The sequence below is a fragment of the Belonocnema kinseyi genome, chromosome 3, assembly GCF_010883055.1.
Source record: "Belonocnema kinseyi isolate 2016_QV_RU_SX_M_011 chromosome 3, B_treatae_v1, whole genome shotgun sequence".
NCBI lineage: Eukaryota > Metazoa > Arthropoda > Insecta > Hymenoptera > Cynipidae > Belonocnema > Belonocnema kinseyi.
Window position 1 is genome coordinate 17,456,619 of NC_046659.1, and position 16,256 is coordinate 17,472,874.

The 16,256-nt window shown below is 32.5% G+C and overlaps 1 protein-coding gene across 3 annotated transcripts in view; it reads left to right on the forward strand.

Annotated features, from left to right (window-relative positions):
• The window catches only part of LOC117168799 (zinc finger protein 2 homolog), a 263,897-nt gene extending 257,983 nt beyond the window's left edge, over nucleotides 1-5,914 (forward strand). For all 3 annotated transcript variants that reach the window (XM_033354617.1, XM_033354618.1, XM_033354619.1), the window contains one exon: nucleotides 5,171-5,914. In XM_033354617.1, the coding sequence (XP_033210508.1) occupies nucleotides 5,171-5,398 (228 nt within the window). In that variant the 3' untranslated portion in view covers nucleotides 5,399-5,914. The remainder of the gene's footprint in view (nucleotides 1-5,170) is intronic.
• The last annotated feature ends 10,342 nt before the right edge of the window (nucleotides 5,915-16,256 follow it).

Sequence of the window (16,256 nt, forward strand, 5' to 3'; positions counted from 1 at the left end):
TTTCAACTGTTGTGAATTGTAAGAATGCTTATGAAAAGAGCCCTTTTTGGTGAATGTTATGTCACGGGACTCCAAAAAAGAGTCATTTCGTGCGTCTTCATTCACATCGTTCGAAATACGCCATTTTTATATTCAGTACTTAAGCATGAAACATGCCGTTTTCATGATAGTGTTATGAAAAATAAAGTTTTTGCTTGTTTCCAAATGTTGTTTCAGAATAATAATTACTTTTTAACTGTTCACGAATTTGTATGCCATGCAGTCAAAAATAGTTTTTCATTAGTTCGACGGCTTAAGCGTTTAATTCCAGCATCCAAATTGATTAGACAAGCCATATTTTGAAGGTGAGTTTATCATAAAGACAATATTAATAAAATCATGTAATTCTTACCTGAAAAACACTTGATTGTTAGGTTATTCACGCATGAAATTTTAAGTAACGATCCGGGTCTTCCTCTCAATGATTATAACTTCCGGACTTATTGCGACTATTTTATTAGAAAAAAAGTTTTATGTTGTCCTGAAATACTTTTGACACAACATTTTTCGTTTTGTTTTATTCTAAATTTTTAATTTCCACTCATAAGTATGTTTAAAAAATGGCTTCTTTTACGCCATTTCAATTTAAGAAGACCCTCTTTCAATTGGACTATTGCTCTGAATTCTTATAAATTTCGGACAAAATTATTAGCATTCTCAAAAAATTTCAATAAAATCATTTTTTTTTTGTAATTTGTAACGCAATTCAAAAAATCAAAGTGTATGCTTCATATGCTGTTATACCTGGATTTAAAAAATAAATATAATGAAATATAATTGAAACATTCAGAAAGAACTACGATTTTCATTGAAATGGGGAACTTTCGACATGAATTATGCTTCTGACTTAGAAAAGGCAGTATTCTAAAACAATTACTATTCAAAGAAATATTTTTTTAAACACTACGTCTTTCCTACGTCTCGTGGGCGGGAAGGCCCTAATGTGGCTTTGCAAGAAAATAATGTTGTTTAACCCCCTACGCCTTTCCAACGTATCGTAGGCAGTTGGCAGGTACTCCTGTGACTAGTCACTAAAATAATGCTGTTCGCACCTCTATCTCTTTCCCTAGTATCATGGGGCGGAGAATCACTCCTGTGACTTGTTACAGAAATAATCTTGTTCAAAACCCTGTCTCTTTCCAGCATTTCAGGAAGTGGTGAGGGTAGAAAGGCACCACTGTAACTGAGAACTGAAATAATGTTCAAACCCTTACCGCTTACCTACGTATCGTAAGGGAAGGGCACCCTTAACACTGATCCGAGAAATAAAGTTATTCTAACCCTACCCCTTACGAACGGCTTGTCTGGGGGTGGGGGAGCTTCTTTTGACTGTTCGCTAAAGTGTGTTTCAAACCCCTAATTTTTTCCAAAGTTTCATGGTAGGTGGGAAGGAGCCCCTGTGATTGGTCACTAAAATTATGCTTTTAAACCCCTGCCTCTTTCCAACGTATCGTGAGTGTAGCAATACACATGATGACAAATCCAATCGGTTCTGTGGTCAACATTTTTTTCATTCTTAAGAAGGGTAATGAGGATTTATTTGGGTGGCTGAGCGAGTTGATGAATATGTGTCCTGAGAATGTAGGAGTTCCAAATGTTTAGATAAAGGCGAATATCGTTCTCCTTTACAACGTCTAATGTTGTATCAAAGTCAAATGTACAAAGTCCAATGTACAAAGTCCAATCTGGATTTATGTCTGGAAAATCCTATGTGGGTCCGATGTTTAATTCGAAACAGATCACACAGAAAAAAGTTTAAAAGTAGGCAAACTTTTTTTCTGTGCTCCAACGTTTGGAAGTTCTGAAATAGTATGCAGTCAATTGTTGGCTTCTAAACTACGAGTAAATGGTAAACCGAGTGATTTTTTAGATATTAATCAGAGCGTTGGGCAAGGACGAGTTATGTTCTATGCACATGTATGCGACATTCCATTAGACAAAGAGAGGGTTGAACAAGTTGATGGTTCTGTATATCTTGGAAGTTTATTTACTGGTGAAAAATAGATATGAGTATCTGGAGCAAGTTGAATGAGTAGAACAAAAGTTGGTTAATATCAGCCTGCTGAATATCAGATTGGTGTTCAACCATTTGATGAGTTCAAAGAAGTTCTTGTTACACTTGCGAACAACATATACAACTGAGATCCATAAGCATTGTGAGCTAATACTTGAAGTAATGACAATATGGAGGAATATAAAACATAAATAAATTTATCCTAAGTATTATTTTAACTACAAGCAAGACGCACTGAACATCTCAAATACTGAGAAGTTAATAGAGTACTGGCAGCATCTCAAAAATCCGATTAATTGGCGGTAACATTGATTTTGACAGGGTTTCCCGTGCCAGGCAGACAGAGAACAATGAGGAGAGACTAAGAGGAACGCATTTCTGGAGTCACGGCCAGTAAGAACATCTGCAACAAACGGTAAACAGTGGAACATGAAGTGTGTCTACTGAGGATGCTTTAAATAGCGTTGACCATGTGCAACAAACCACCTTAACAGAAATATCGAAATATATTGAAAGTTACAGTATGTATCAGTAGGACATCAGAAATAATCTACTAAGACCAAATCATCTGGAGGCATATGGTCTAATTCAACCAGAGACAGAAGCAGAGATTCTTCAACCAAGAAGGCCATCAAAATGGACATGAAATGTGAACAAATATCTCATGCGCCTGCATTTTTTGATAGAGGTAAGTTGACAAAATATGATGAGATAGCATCGTCGTCTCTTTTTACAAAAGTACGTGAATCTAGTCATAAGAATACAGGAACATAATCTAGTTGACCAAATGTGCTCAATATCTGTGAATACATTGCTTTCGACTAGCGATGGACTCCCTCTGCAAGGTGCAGAGTTAAAAGCATAAGTACGAGAGATAATGAAGATCAAGTACAGGATCCACTTGTACCACATCGAGACATTAACGTTTCCGTTGGTGTGAACAGTGCAATCCCAGAAAAACTGCAGCACTTTGAAAAGAATTTTGGTCGTGCTTAGCTAGAGTCCAGAGATTTAAAACTAACCCAAAGTCATTATTTGTCAAAGACGTGCGTTACGAAGCATCTGTGTGCACCAATAAAGCACCTTAAACTCTTATGTATCGTACAGTTGTGGCAGCCGTTTGAACCTTGAGCTGTAGAACTAATTCTGCAAATGCTGTCCTTACCCGAGAAAGAGAATGAGATCCACCATGAAAAACCAGGTTGCATATGGATGTCAGAAAAGTAACGAATTACGTCGTTTGACTCAATATAAGAATGGAAATAGAACCAGAGGGCTGATACACCATGTTACTAAAGTCATCCATCCTCGAAACATAGAAACATTGATACCAAAAATATTGTTTGAGATTATAGACTCTTAATGACAAAGACTTTATGTTCTTACTGCTAGACTGCCTCGATACAATGCGAGTGGTTCAAGAAGTCATCAAATTCGAAACTTTCAGGTTGACGAAAGAAGGTTCTATCGCGAACTAAGTAAAGAGTAAAATATTCAGGACGATATTGAAGTTCCTCAATTGGAAGACATGGCGGACTGCTGCTCGGGTGTTTGGGAAAAAATAAACAGAAACAACTTAAAAACCGCATGGTTTCAAATAGAGAAGGAAACAGTAAGAAATAACCATGTAATGAAGCCTATTCGTATTATAGATTCAGATTTTTCAGAGGTTTTGAAAAAGGGCAAGTAATTTGAAAGCCCAGGTCCGGTTGTGGTGCACAATATGTGGTATAAGTGTTTGTCGAGTATACACCTTGATTTGGCAAGATGTTTTCAATACATCATCGAACATTCAGATTTCATGCCAAAATTTATACTCAAAGGTATCACGCACATGCTTTCTAAAAAAAAGACGCTAATAATCCATCTGAATTTCGACCGATAACCTGTCTCTCAACAATTTATGAGTGCCTCGCAGCTTTAATTGCAGATAAGGTATATTATTACTACGGCGAGAATAACAGAATTACAGAAGAACAAAAGGGATGTTTTAAAAACTTGCAAGCACATAAACATCAAAGAAACTAGCATATGGCATACTTTTACCACAAGCAAGCATTTTCTTGTGTGTCACATGACTTTTTGCTGGAAGTCTTAAAAATTGAGAAAATCTGCCCAGTAGTCATTTACTTTTTAAGTAGTGCAATGATGCGTTGGACTAAAATCTTCGAGTATCTTGATGTTGCTTTGGTCTGCAAGCTTCAAGTATTGACATGAAATTACTGCGCATAATATGCAGGAAGACTCTGATGGACAAATTGAGTAACGAGATAATCCTGAAAGAATGTGGTGCAGAAGAAAGACTAATTGACATATGGGAACGAAATTGGTTCAGATGGTTCACGCATGTTGAGAGAATGAAAGATGAACGACTAACGAAACATGTATATCAAGGTAAAGTAAACGGCAGCGTGTGCAGAAGCAAATCGCGGAAAGAGTGGTTAGAATGTATGAATGAGACCCTAATTATAAGAGACATAAAAAGCCACAGAAAAAGAACAGCTTGCATGAAAAAATGTATTGACGTGAAGTAAGCTAAAGAAGTATACCAGGGCAGAAAAGTATGCCGACAAATAGTTAACAAAAAGAGACTCAGTAGAGTGAATGACGCCTGAAACAAAAGACCTTGGATGCAAAAAGACCCGAGTAGGAAATCTCACGTGACGACTTTGTGGGGCTCTTTACTTGGAGTGATTGCTAGAAAGATTGATCAGCAACCTGGGTTGGGTCAGTGTTGCGTAATGAATGTGTTACTCAAATAAGTAACACGAGAATTCTAAATCGAACTAAAAAAAACTATACCTCTCTCCTGACGTTACTATCCTCCTCACCGAATGAGTCTCGCCTACCCTGAAAGGGAAATGTCTTGATAGTATAATAAAATAATAACCAGATTAATAAGCATTACGACTGTGGCTTATAACGAAATACCAGGATCACCCTAGATAAATTTGAAAAATAAATAAATATTAAGTAATAATTTTAGAATCTTTTCTTCCCATTAATAAAAAATCGCTCCTTTCATCAATAAGAAAATGCATTTCATACAAACATTTTTTCAACTCCTGCGATATATTTAATCTCATATAATTTATTAATGAATGCTTTCTTTTTTAGCTTTTAGATAATGAAGAGGAGGAATCTAAGGAAGACATCGAAGAAGCCGCAGAATTGTATAGTTACGAAGATGGGGAAGGTGAAGAAACTTTAGTACTACCGGGAACTTCTGGATACAAGGAAATTTTAGGAGATGCTAAGAATGCAGTTAGATTAGTACAAATAAGAATCCCCACTTCTTCTGCTGGAGATGGAAGAAACTGGTTGAGTTTAGTACAAAGCACTTGAACTTTCTTTTATGGGCAAATTTTTATATAAACGTCTAAAAATGTTTTCTGATTAAATATGCAAGCTTCTTTTGAGTGGATGAATTTTAAGAGCGTAGTGTACACGATGCAAGGAACTTTTGTTGTCGACGATGCATACCCCCATTGACCGATTGGTGGGATTTTGAAAATTTGAGACTCCCTTCTGATTTGCAATTTCTCGAATGATATGTTATTGTCGGTAGAAAACAGCAGTAATCGAATACTCGATCTTTTGGAAATATGACTTTATAAAGTAAAATTAGAATTTTCCTGTATCAGTTTAAAACATCGAATTGACAACTTGTTTGCAGCAGCGATTTATCATAAAATTTTCATTTTACTTAGTGAATGTATCATTATGTAATTCCTAATGAAACAGAAAGACTTCATTCCCTTAAAATGGGAGCACTGTTTTAAATTAATAATTGAATTCCTATTTGACATAAATTTTACATTTAGGCTATCACCCAATAAAATTTATGACATTTTCCATAAATTAACAAGGTAACCTAGAAATGAACCGCATACAACTTATTTTTGGCTGATTAATTAGAAATCGTAGTTCGTTAAAAGGCTCCTTAAATCTATTCACAAATCAATATCTTCTTTAAAAAAGTATCATTTATTTTCAAAGGATAATAACATAAGATTGCTTAATTTCTCTTAGTTTTTCTGATAAGCCCAACACAAATTTTCCCTTAAGATACTTCGATAATTATCAAAATTCTGTGTTAAAGAAAGAGAAGATGAAGATTTTTGGTTTATTGTTTTAAATAATATTGCTATGTAAAGCGAATTTCTATACCTAGAAACGAACCATATTCTGTCAAAAAGTACTTTTACAGTGTCTTGCGTATATATGCCCTTGGAAAATAGTTAAGCTATTCATTAAAATGTTAATTATTTCTGCTGTTATTACAAATTTGTAAAATTGATTAACTTAATTTTACTAAGAAATATGTATATTTTTATTAAGTCCATGAAACCAGTTTACCTTCTCCTTATTTAACACAGATATTTTCTAGCCTTTGTTACTATTTTGATTCGGAAAATTGTCTTGCCTTCCACGACACAACCATTCTATTTATCTCTCATGAAATTATTGTGTTACTTCGGTGACAGTCCCTGGTTGAAATAAAAGCACAATATTGATAATGTCCTTTGATTGTGTCAAGCTTTGCTGTTAATAATGTTTACTTAACTTAATTTAATAGCTTTAAGGAATCACGCCATTTTGTAAGAACTCTGTTTGTAAATTCTCCTCATGTAAAATGTAAATGAAAAGTATAAATAATTAATTAATGTGATGTTTTCCAATCTTTTATATTAAACTATTTAACAACAAATTAAGGATGGCAGTCCCAAAGGTGTTAAAAGACATTTAGGCAACTTTAAATGAGAGCGAAAAAGCATTATGTAAAATCTAAAACACTATTTAAAGATAAAACAAAAGGGACCGCCCGAGCTTTTTTGGGTCATAAGAATAAAAACTAAACTGCAGTTACACCACAAAAACTTTATTTTTCTAAGAAGAAATAATAGAAAATTGGAAAAGTTTTCAAGTTTTAAGCAAGGATGGCACTGGTATTTTACATAATTTTTTTAATATTAATTATTAAGAAACTACTTGGGGGATAAGTACCGCATTTCTCTTGACACCCTGCGGCATACCAACTTTTTATTACTATACTAAAAAATGTGCTTTCGAAAAAATCCTGTTAAGGAAGTACCCTCGGTACATAGGAAGTCAGTTGAGAGAACGCTTTGATTTGTTATTGACTCACACGGTCACAGTCATAAGTTTGGCAACGTTGCGTGTGAGCACGCGTGTTATTTGAAATTCGCACATAAACTAGAGCACGTGGAATGGATGTGACATTGCCATACCTTCAGTTCACTGACGTCAGTCATACATTTACCCTATGAATAATTATTTTTATATTCTTATAGTCTCTGAATGATACTTTTAGAAGCAAATATGGATTTCGGATAACATTCTATACATGTCAGAATTATTTCAGATTTTTTTCATTTTTCGATTTTCTTATAAACTACAAAAAGTATGTTTTCTCATAAGACCTCATGTTATTTTCAATCGTTGATTTCTCGAATATGAAGCTCTGAAAGGCTTCAAAATTTTAACCAGAGCTTCAGTGCATTTTAATACAACTGCCATCCAAATATCAAATGATTCTCATTTATAATTCTATTACCGAGGTACTCCCTTAACTGGATGCGTAAGTGATTTTAAAATAATTTTAGGGCTAAAATACCCATTTTCTGCAAAATGTCCCTTAGCACCTTTTGGACTGCGACCCTTCAAATCTTACACGAAATTCATTAACTTTCAGGCCTCTGGCTACAAAGTGTGTGGAAGTTTCATATTTAAACTGAATGAAAATTAACGAAAGTCAACGGAAATTGATTCGATTCCTTTCTTCAGCATTGACCTCCAGTTTATGTAGAAAGAAATTCCCGGTGCATAAGGTCGAGAAAAAAATGTAACACTGGATTTAAAGTTGGGAAGGTATCGAACTTCGTGCAGTCCTTCATCAAGCCTTTTAAGAAATTTTAATACAAACATTTTTTTTTTTAATACATAAAAAACATATATAATCATATAAAGCAGAGATGAAGTGGGAGATTTCCGATCCCATGTATTCAATTTCGAGCGATTTCCCGCAACGACCCCTCTGGCCCTAAGATTTTTCGAACTAAAATAAAGCTCTTCCAATTTCTCTAGCCAGTTTACGAACTAAATTTATAGAAATCTTTTTAAATGTTTTGACATATTTTTAAATTTTCTCTAAAAATTTATTTAAAAAAAATGCTTTAAAAATTTCCTATTAATCTTAAGAATATTCTTTCGTTCTCTAAAACCTTTCAAAGTTGTTAAAAAGTTTCTAAGTATGTTATTCGAAATCTTCAAAAATCTACATTTTTGTATAATTTCTTTAAAATCTTTTTTTTCGTGCAGTGAATTTGGAAAAATGTAATGAATTACAGTTCAGTCGAAAGGCTGTTATAACTTTTGTGTTACGAAAGGTATGAAGGTTGATTTAGAAAACAGATGGGCTATTACGTAAAATATTTATTATTTTCTTTTTTAAAAACCTGGAAGACTTAGTAGAGTCATAGAATTTTGAAAAAAGTTGTATAAAAATTGAAAAAATCATGAAATTTTGTAAAAAATGACAGGTTTCTTTTTATTGAAAGATTAATCATAAATAATATTAATTAAATTCTTAATAACTATTTTAGTACGCCGCGGCGATAGATGGTGAAAATTTAAAATCTGTATTGGAAATTAGTGCTTTTTGTTTGTTTAAAATTTAAATACATATTTTTTAATTTGTTTTTTGGTAGAAAATAAATCTTGTTTAAAAATTCCTCTTTTGTATTGAAAATTCAAATATTAATATTATTATTTAAATATTATCAACAATATTTAATATTATAAATACAAAATTCAAAAAATTTAAAAATTCAATATCTTCTTAGATAAAAATTCATTTTTTATAAAATATGTAACTATTCCTTGAATATTCGTTGTTTTTTGTCAATATTTTGTAAATATTAGGACCTGTTTTTAACTTTTAAAATATTTTTAATCTCAAAAAATGAAAAAATTGCGTACGAAATTCTAGAAATTTCCAGAATGCATTTTTTATGAATATGATTTTAGTGGATGTTTTCAGTCTATTCTGTGCTGGGATGCAAACAAATTTTTTACGAATTATAGATTTTTTAAGATTTCGAAAGAAAACGTTTAAGAATTTTGAAAGATTTGAAGAGGATAAAAAATTTTCTTGAGTTTCCTAAAAAAAGGACCCCGCACAGAATGCATGGAAAAATGTCTTTTAATGGATTTAGTTACAACTTGGTAATTTTGTAGGTTATAAGGACCCAATGAAATATCCATAAAAAATGTTAGAAAAATTGATACTTTTAATGCTATACGGCGCCAAGTGCTCAAAATCAGAGCATAATATATATCCGTATAACATTGAAATCAAGAATAATGTCAAAGGACCCCGCACACAGCTATGGAAAATATGGTCCCGGTCAAATTGGCTGAAACTGTAGAATAATGTAGTTTATAATATCCTGATGAAATAAAGTCCTTAGACACCGGGTCCAAAAAACGCCAGGTTTCGGGATAGGAGGGACCAAATGTCACTTTCATGGTCGCGAGACGAGTTCCACGGACACTCGAAGACTGTTTGGCACTTCGCTCAGGGATCATGCCGAACTCTTTGTTCGTTTTATATTTTGTAGTCTGCGGCCTCCCAAATAATAATATCCAAGCCTGAATGTCGAGGAAAGGATACTTTTTCGTGGGTGTTGTACCAAAGTTAAAGTTTCATGCATACTCTAGGAGTTCCACGGAGCATCTAGGATTGCTTAGCACCACGCTCAGGGATAATGCCGAACTCACTGTCCCTTTGAGATTTTGTAGTTTGGGACCCCCTGAGCAATAATATTTATGTCTAAAGGTCGATGAAAGGATACTTTTCTGTCAGTGTTGCATCGTATGTCGCTTTTCATGCAGATGAGAAGAGTTACAGCGACCACAGAGGACTGTATGGCACCATGCTCAGGGATCATACCAAACTCTCTGTCCCTTTGATATTTTGTAGTTTAGGATCCCTCCAATAATAATATCCGTTTCTTAATGTCGAGAAAAGGATACTTTTTCGTGGGTGTTGTACGAAAGTTAACGTTTCATGTCCAGTAAAGGAGTTCCACGGGCCCTCTAGGACTATTTGGCACCACGCTCATGGATCATACCTAACTCGCTGTCTCTTTGATATTCTGTAGCTTAGGGCCTGCTGATCGATAATATTTATGTCATGCCCAATTTTCTGTCTATCCAATTAAGGAAAGAAATCCGTGTAATCAAGACAATATCAACACGATATCAGTGCACGATCCTACCAATTAAGGAAATACCGTAGTATTATTCAGCCAGTTAAGACAAGATTTAAGAATGATCAGGTTAATAATAGCAATATTCTGGTATTTTCCAGCCAGTTAAGGCAAGATTATAATGCGATCCGGCCAATGAACGTAATATCGGGAAATGTTTAAACCAGTTATAGCAACATTAGTGTATGGTTTGGATTTGCGTTCGAACTTTGCAAGAAGCGGGTGATTCATATGATTGGCCTTAACGCACTTAATACTGACCTTATTCAAGCACCGTTGCTGCCTTTAAATGGTGAAAGTTGCATTTCAATCAAAATATTGAGCGCTTAGCGTTCAGCCGTTGCTAGAAGAGGGCGATTCTTTGATTGGCATTACCGCACTTCATACTGACCTTATTTTATCACCGTTGTTGCCCTTAAATTGTGACTGTTGCTTTTAGTCAGAATATTGAGCGCTTAGCGTTCGATTGTTGCGAGAAGAGGGCGATTCCTATGATTGGCATTGCCGCACTTGATACACTGAGCTAATGTTATCACCGTTGCTGCCCGAGACGGGAGTAATGTTTACCCCATTTTAATGCGTGATACTGATATTATCATCGTTTTTGCTTGCAATGCTATACGGATGTATCGTATGCTCTTATTTTGTGCGCTTGGCGGCATATAACGTTAGAACATTCTGTGTGAGGGTTACAATGATTTTTTTAATTGGTTGAAATTAAATTGAAGAGAATATTTAAAAAGATTTTAAGCAAATACAGACATTTTCTTGAGGTTCCGGGGAAATTGAAAATAAATTTTTTAAATTAGTTTTGAAGGAATATTCAAAAGCATTTCAAAAAAATTCAAAAACTTTTTTAAAATGGTTAAAAAATATTCTGGAAGTTTTTAAGGCAATATTATAATTTTGTACTGAATCTAAAAAACAGGTTTTTACAAACGGTCTGTCTGCCTGTATGTCTTCTATATATAAGTATGTAGAACTGGACTGAAGAATCCCGAAAAAGAGTATTATCAATTATTTTAGTACATCACAGTGAAAACTGATAAAAAATTTAAAATATGTATGGAAAATTAGTTGTTTTCTTATTGTTCATAATTTAACATTTTTATTTAAGTTCGTTTTTTTTTGTTGTAGAAAATTAAGCTTCTAGGTTGAAAACTCATCTTTTTGTTTAAACATTGAACTATTTTTTTGAAACTCGTTTTGTGGTAGAGAAATTAAAACTATTCTTACAAACTATTCCATAATTTTCTTCATTTATTGAATTTCATGGAATTTATTTAATTATTCTCGAATGTTTTAAAGTATCGAAAAATCGAAAAATCTTTTCAAATTGTCTTATAAATCTTAAGAATATTCTTTCACAGCCATTCAAAATTCTTAAAAAGTTTCTGATTCATTCGAAATCTTTAAAATGATAAATTTAGCTTAAAGTTTCTCGTAAATCATAAAATTTGAAGAAAATGTGATCGTTTTCCTCGAAAAACCAACGTGTCTTGAAATTGTCCAAATTTATTGAGACACATTTTGCTCGAAGGGGCCGTTCACATATTACGTAACGCGATTTTCAACCCCACCCCCTCGCGGTTGTAACGCAACGTAACAAAACGTACCCCTCCCCCCTCCCGGTAACGTAACAAATCTTGATTTTGCTATTTTACAACGTTTCAAACAGTGTGCATCCTAATATCACTTATAGAATATTCAAATATTACTGTCTGATGTTTTCTACAATTGTAATTTCAAACTCAGAATGATTAGTTTGTAAAATATTTATTTATTTATTAACCGCATCGAAAATTTAACTATATTTTGTTCGCTTTAAAATTAATCTTTTTCAGTTATTAATTCAACCATTTCGTTGCAAATCTATATATATTTTCCTAGTATAAAATTAATTTTATATATTGAACATTCAACTTATTGTTTGAAGACTGAACTTTTTTTTAATATGTTGTTTCATTGTTGGAAACTAAACTATTTTACAACTTATTTCTTATTCTTTCTCGTAATGTAAAGAAATATTTAAAAAAATTTTAGAATCATTTTATATCTTGTCGAAAAATTAATTTTTAAAAACAATAAATCTTTTTAAATTTTCTTATGATTTTAAAGAATATTCTCTCGAAAACACTCAAAATTCTCAGGAAGTTTTTTAATATTTTGTAGTCAAAAATTATTTTTGAATCTTTTGAATACTTTTAAATATCTATTAAATTTGGTCTATTTTGTATTAATTTTGTAAGTGCGAATTTGCGCAATTTTGTTGTAAGATCTTAAAATCTTTAAAGTTTTAAATGTTAAAAAAAATTAAGTTTATCTTAAATGCAATTTATCAATAAAAATGTTCATTTGATACTTTCCCGGAATTCGTGAAATCTTAAGAAAATGTTTTCATTGTTCCTCAAAAAATATCGTTTGTTAAATTTAGCAAAATTTATTGAAGCAAAAATCAGTCGATAAGGTATTGTATACCTGAGTAAGTTTTTTTATAATTTGTTCTATAAAAACATGGAAGACCTGAAAAAGTCATGTAATTTTGAAAAAAGTCCTGAAAAAATTCGAAAAATCGTGGAATTTTTAACAAAATTACTGGATTTTTTGCATCCAAAGACTAACTTCAGACTATCTTAATGAATGTCCTAATAATTATTTTAATACATCATGACTAAAAATTGTGGAAAATTAAAAGTTTGTATTATATACCATATTGATTGTGTTATATATATTTTAATTTCGGTGTGTTTTGCTAGAAAATGAACGTCCTTTTTTTGAAAATTCATTTTTCTGCTTACAAATTTAACTATATATATATATATTTTTTTTTTTAATTCGTTGTCTTTAGGTGAAAAGTTAATCTTCTAATTAAAAAATTAATTTTTAAATTTGATTATTTAAAAAAAATTCGGTGCTCTTAAATTGAAAATTTAACTCTTTTATTTTGTCCTGAAAATTGATCTTTCTTATAAACAAATTCAGCTATTTCGTTGAAAATTTTAATAGATATATTTAATATATATATATTGTGCTCCCCTAATTCTCAGCGTCCTAATCCCAATTCTTTCCTCGGTAGGCAATCCCATCATACCTGGCGTCCAAACGTAAATACCCACCTCCAACCCTAAAAACTAAAAACCTGCTGAGAATTTAGAACACAAACACATACAGAATTTCTCACTCGTACTGATTCGCAAGCTACTGATGTAGCTGCCTCGATTATTTTGATTACATTGCCATTTTATATTGATTTCTTGATTTGTTTTACATGCCATGTGATTTATTTTTTGATATGTACAATGTACTTGGTTTTGATGTGATATTTCTGATGTTTTTAAAATAAATTATTATATCGGGAAGTGAAAACAGTATACCTAAATCCGAAGGCGAACTAAAAAGTTCCGCTCAGAAAATTAACGAGGCTGGTCAAAGTTTTTGGAGAATAAAACCAGTATCACGGATTTGTTTCGAATTGGAAAATTCGCAAAATTTTGAAACGTTAATTCAAAATTTTTGCTCTTTGCATATACAAGTTTTGAAAACGAAAACGGAAGATTCGGAAATATAACATATTTTTGGAAAGTTAGAACTAGGTTCTAAATATTGCGATCTATATTGTAAAATATTACGGAAAAGGAAACCTAAAATGAAAAATATAGTTCACTTACGTTTAGATTTAATATTCCAAGCTGCCGCACGGGCGCCGAGCATGCTTGCGAGAACCGCGCAAGGCCACGCGACGTATCTCCCAAACAAAAGGTCTACGACGAAAATAAACATAATTTTGTCCTCTGGGATAATTTAATATCTAATTACAATCTTAATTAAAAATATTCAAAAATAAACTCGAATATTCTTATTGAAATGGAAACGAAATAGAAACCGTTTATAGAAATGGATTATAGGGTCTCACATTTATACAAATTTAAATTAAATGAAAATTAAATGAAACTCAGATCGGGTACAGTCAAGGTAATAATGATTAACCCCACCAACATGGAAAGCGACCATGATAGTTTAGACCTGGAAGGTGCCGCTGCACTTTCAACCAAAAACGCGGATTTTACCAAGGACAGAACAAGACCAATAATCCGAAACATAGAAGTAATGTCACTTAAAAACACTGGCACTATACCTAAAAACTTAAAACAACGAATAGGTCAATAGGAGGTGGTAGGGGTTTCGTGATAAAAAACACAGAATACACAATGAATAGAGACAGGTCCAACCAAGATAGATTAATCCTGGCAAGACAAGTAGAAACAACTCAAACCACAAACAATACATTCTTGTGGGATAAGGAAAATTTACCAAGAATAGGCGCGCCAATACAAATAAATAATACGAGACAAATAGATAACGAAACTTTTGAACGGGATTCATTTTTAGAAAACAACAAACAATTGGTTTTTGAAACAGACAAATTCATAGAAAGCGCAGACTTCAACGAATTTATAAACAAACAAAGGGAAAGATTTTTTAGAGAAAGGGAAGAAAGGGCAAACAACTTAAGGTCTAGATTACACCCATCAGCTCATAGTTCTTTTTGAAAATAGACAAGAAGTAATAGAACCTAATCACAAGAAAAATAGAAGCGAAACTCGGAATAGACAGTCAGTTCAATTCGATTTAAGGGAAAAATTTAAAGAAACTAATAAACATTCTCACAATAATACGGAAAACCGTAGTAAACCAAGAATTAATCATTTAAAACTACTGGATACTGATGACAGCGAACCATTAGAGGACAGAATTAACTAAAAAAAAACAGATCACGTAGACTCTCGACAAAAAGTAACAGATCAAACAGACACTCTAGACTCCACAAAAATAACTCAGATACAGAATACGAATCTGACAATAATTTTAATAATCAAACAATACCAGCTACTTATTTCCCTTTCGGCATGATACAAACACCATTACAAATTATGAGCAATTCACCTATTAAATTTCGGAATAATAAAGAAGACAGCCCCAAGCATTTTCTGGAAAAATTAAAAAGATTCAAAAGAGGTTATAAGATAAATGATCGAGACATCTTAGAAAACTCAGACGCACTGTTGATCGAAGATGCAAAAGATTGTTGCGAAATAAATAAAAATTCTTGGCGATGTTTACCGGATTTTACCGAGGATTTTAAAAACGCGTATATCGACGAGCGATTTTCAGAAGAAATTAGGCAGAAAATAAAATTTTGTAACCAAAAAAGGACTCAAGACATCCACTCATACCTGACAGAAATTAGGAAACTATTTACAAAACTATATCCTAGAAAAAACCGCGAATGGGAATTTCGCAGAACTTATGAAAATCTCAGAATTGAATATAAAATGTATATAAAGCGAAATGATTTTAAAACGTTTGAACAATTAGAAGATTTAGGCAAAGAATGGGAAACTGAGTTAGCCAAATCGAAAATTAGAGGGCAACTATTACAAATTACGGAACCTAAAATTGAAGATAAAAATGAAAAAACACGTAACAATAATAACGGGGACAAAAATAATTCAGAAAATAATACAGAATTTAGAGAAAATAAAAATAACCGAAATGATAACAAAAACGGAAACCAAAATAATCAGGGTAAAAAACAATACAAAAATCGATTTCCACTTTCACCATTTGGATTTGCATCCCTACCTTTTTCAAATCAATATCAACAATGTTTCAGACCTAGATTTGAATCAAACTTTCAACCGAGATTCCAATCACATTTCCAACTTAGATTCCAAAACAATAGACAAAAATATCTATTCAATCCTTACAATCAAATCTTACCAGCGTTTAATCAAATGAAATTAGACTCAATTGAAGGTCAAAACAGTCCAATGATCGAATTCCCAACAGAAAAGGCGGAAAATATTTCAGGAAATAATAATGAAAATAAACGAAATTCTCAGAATCCA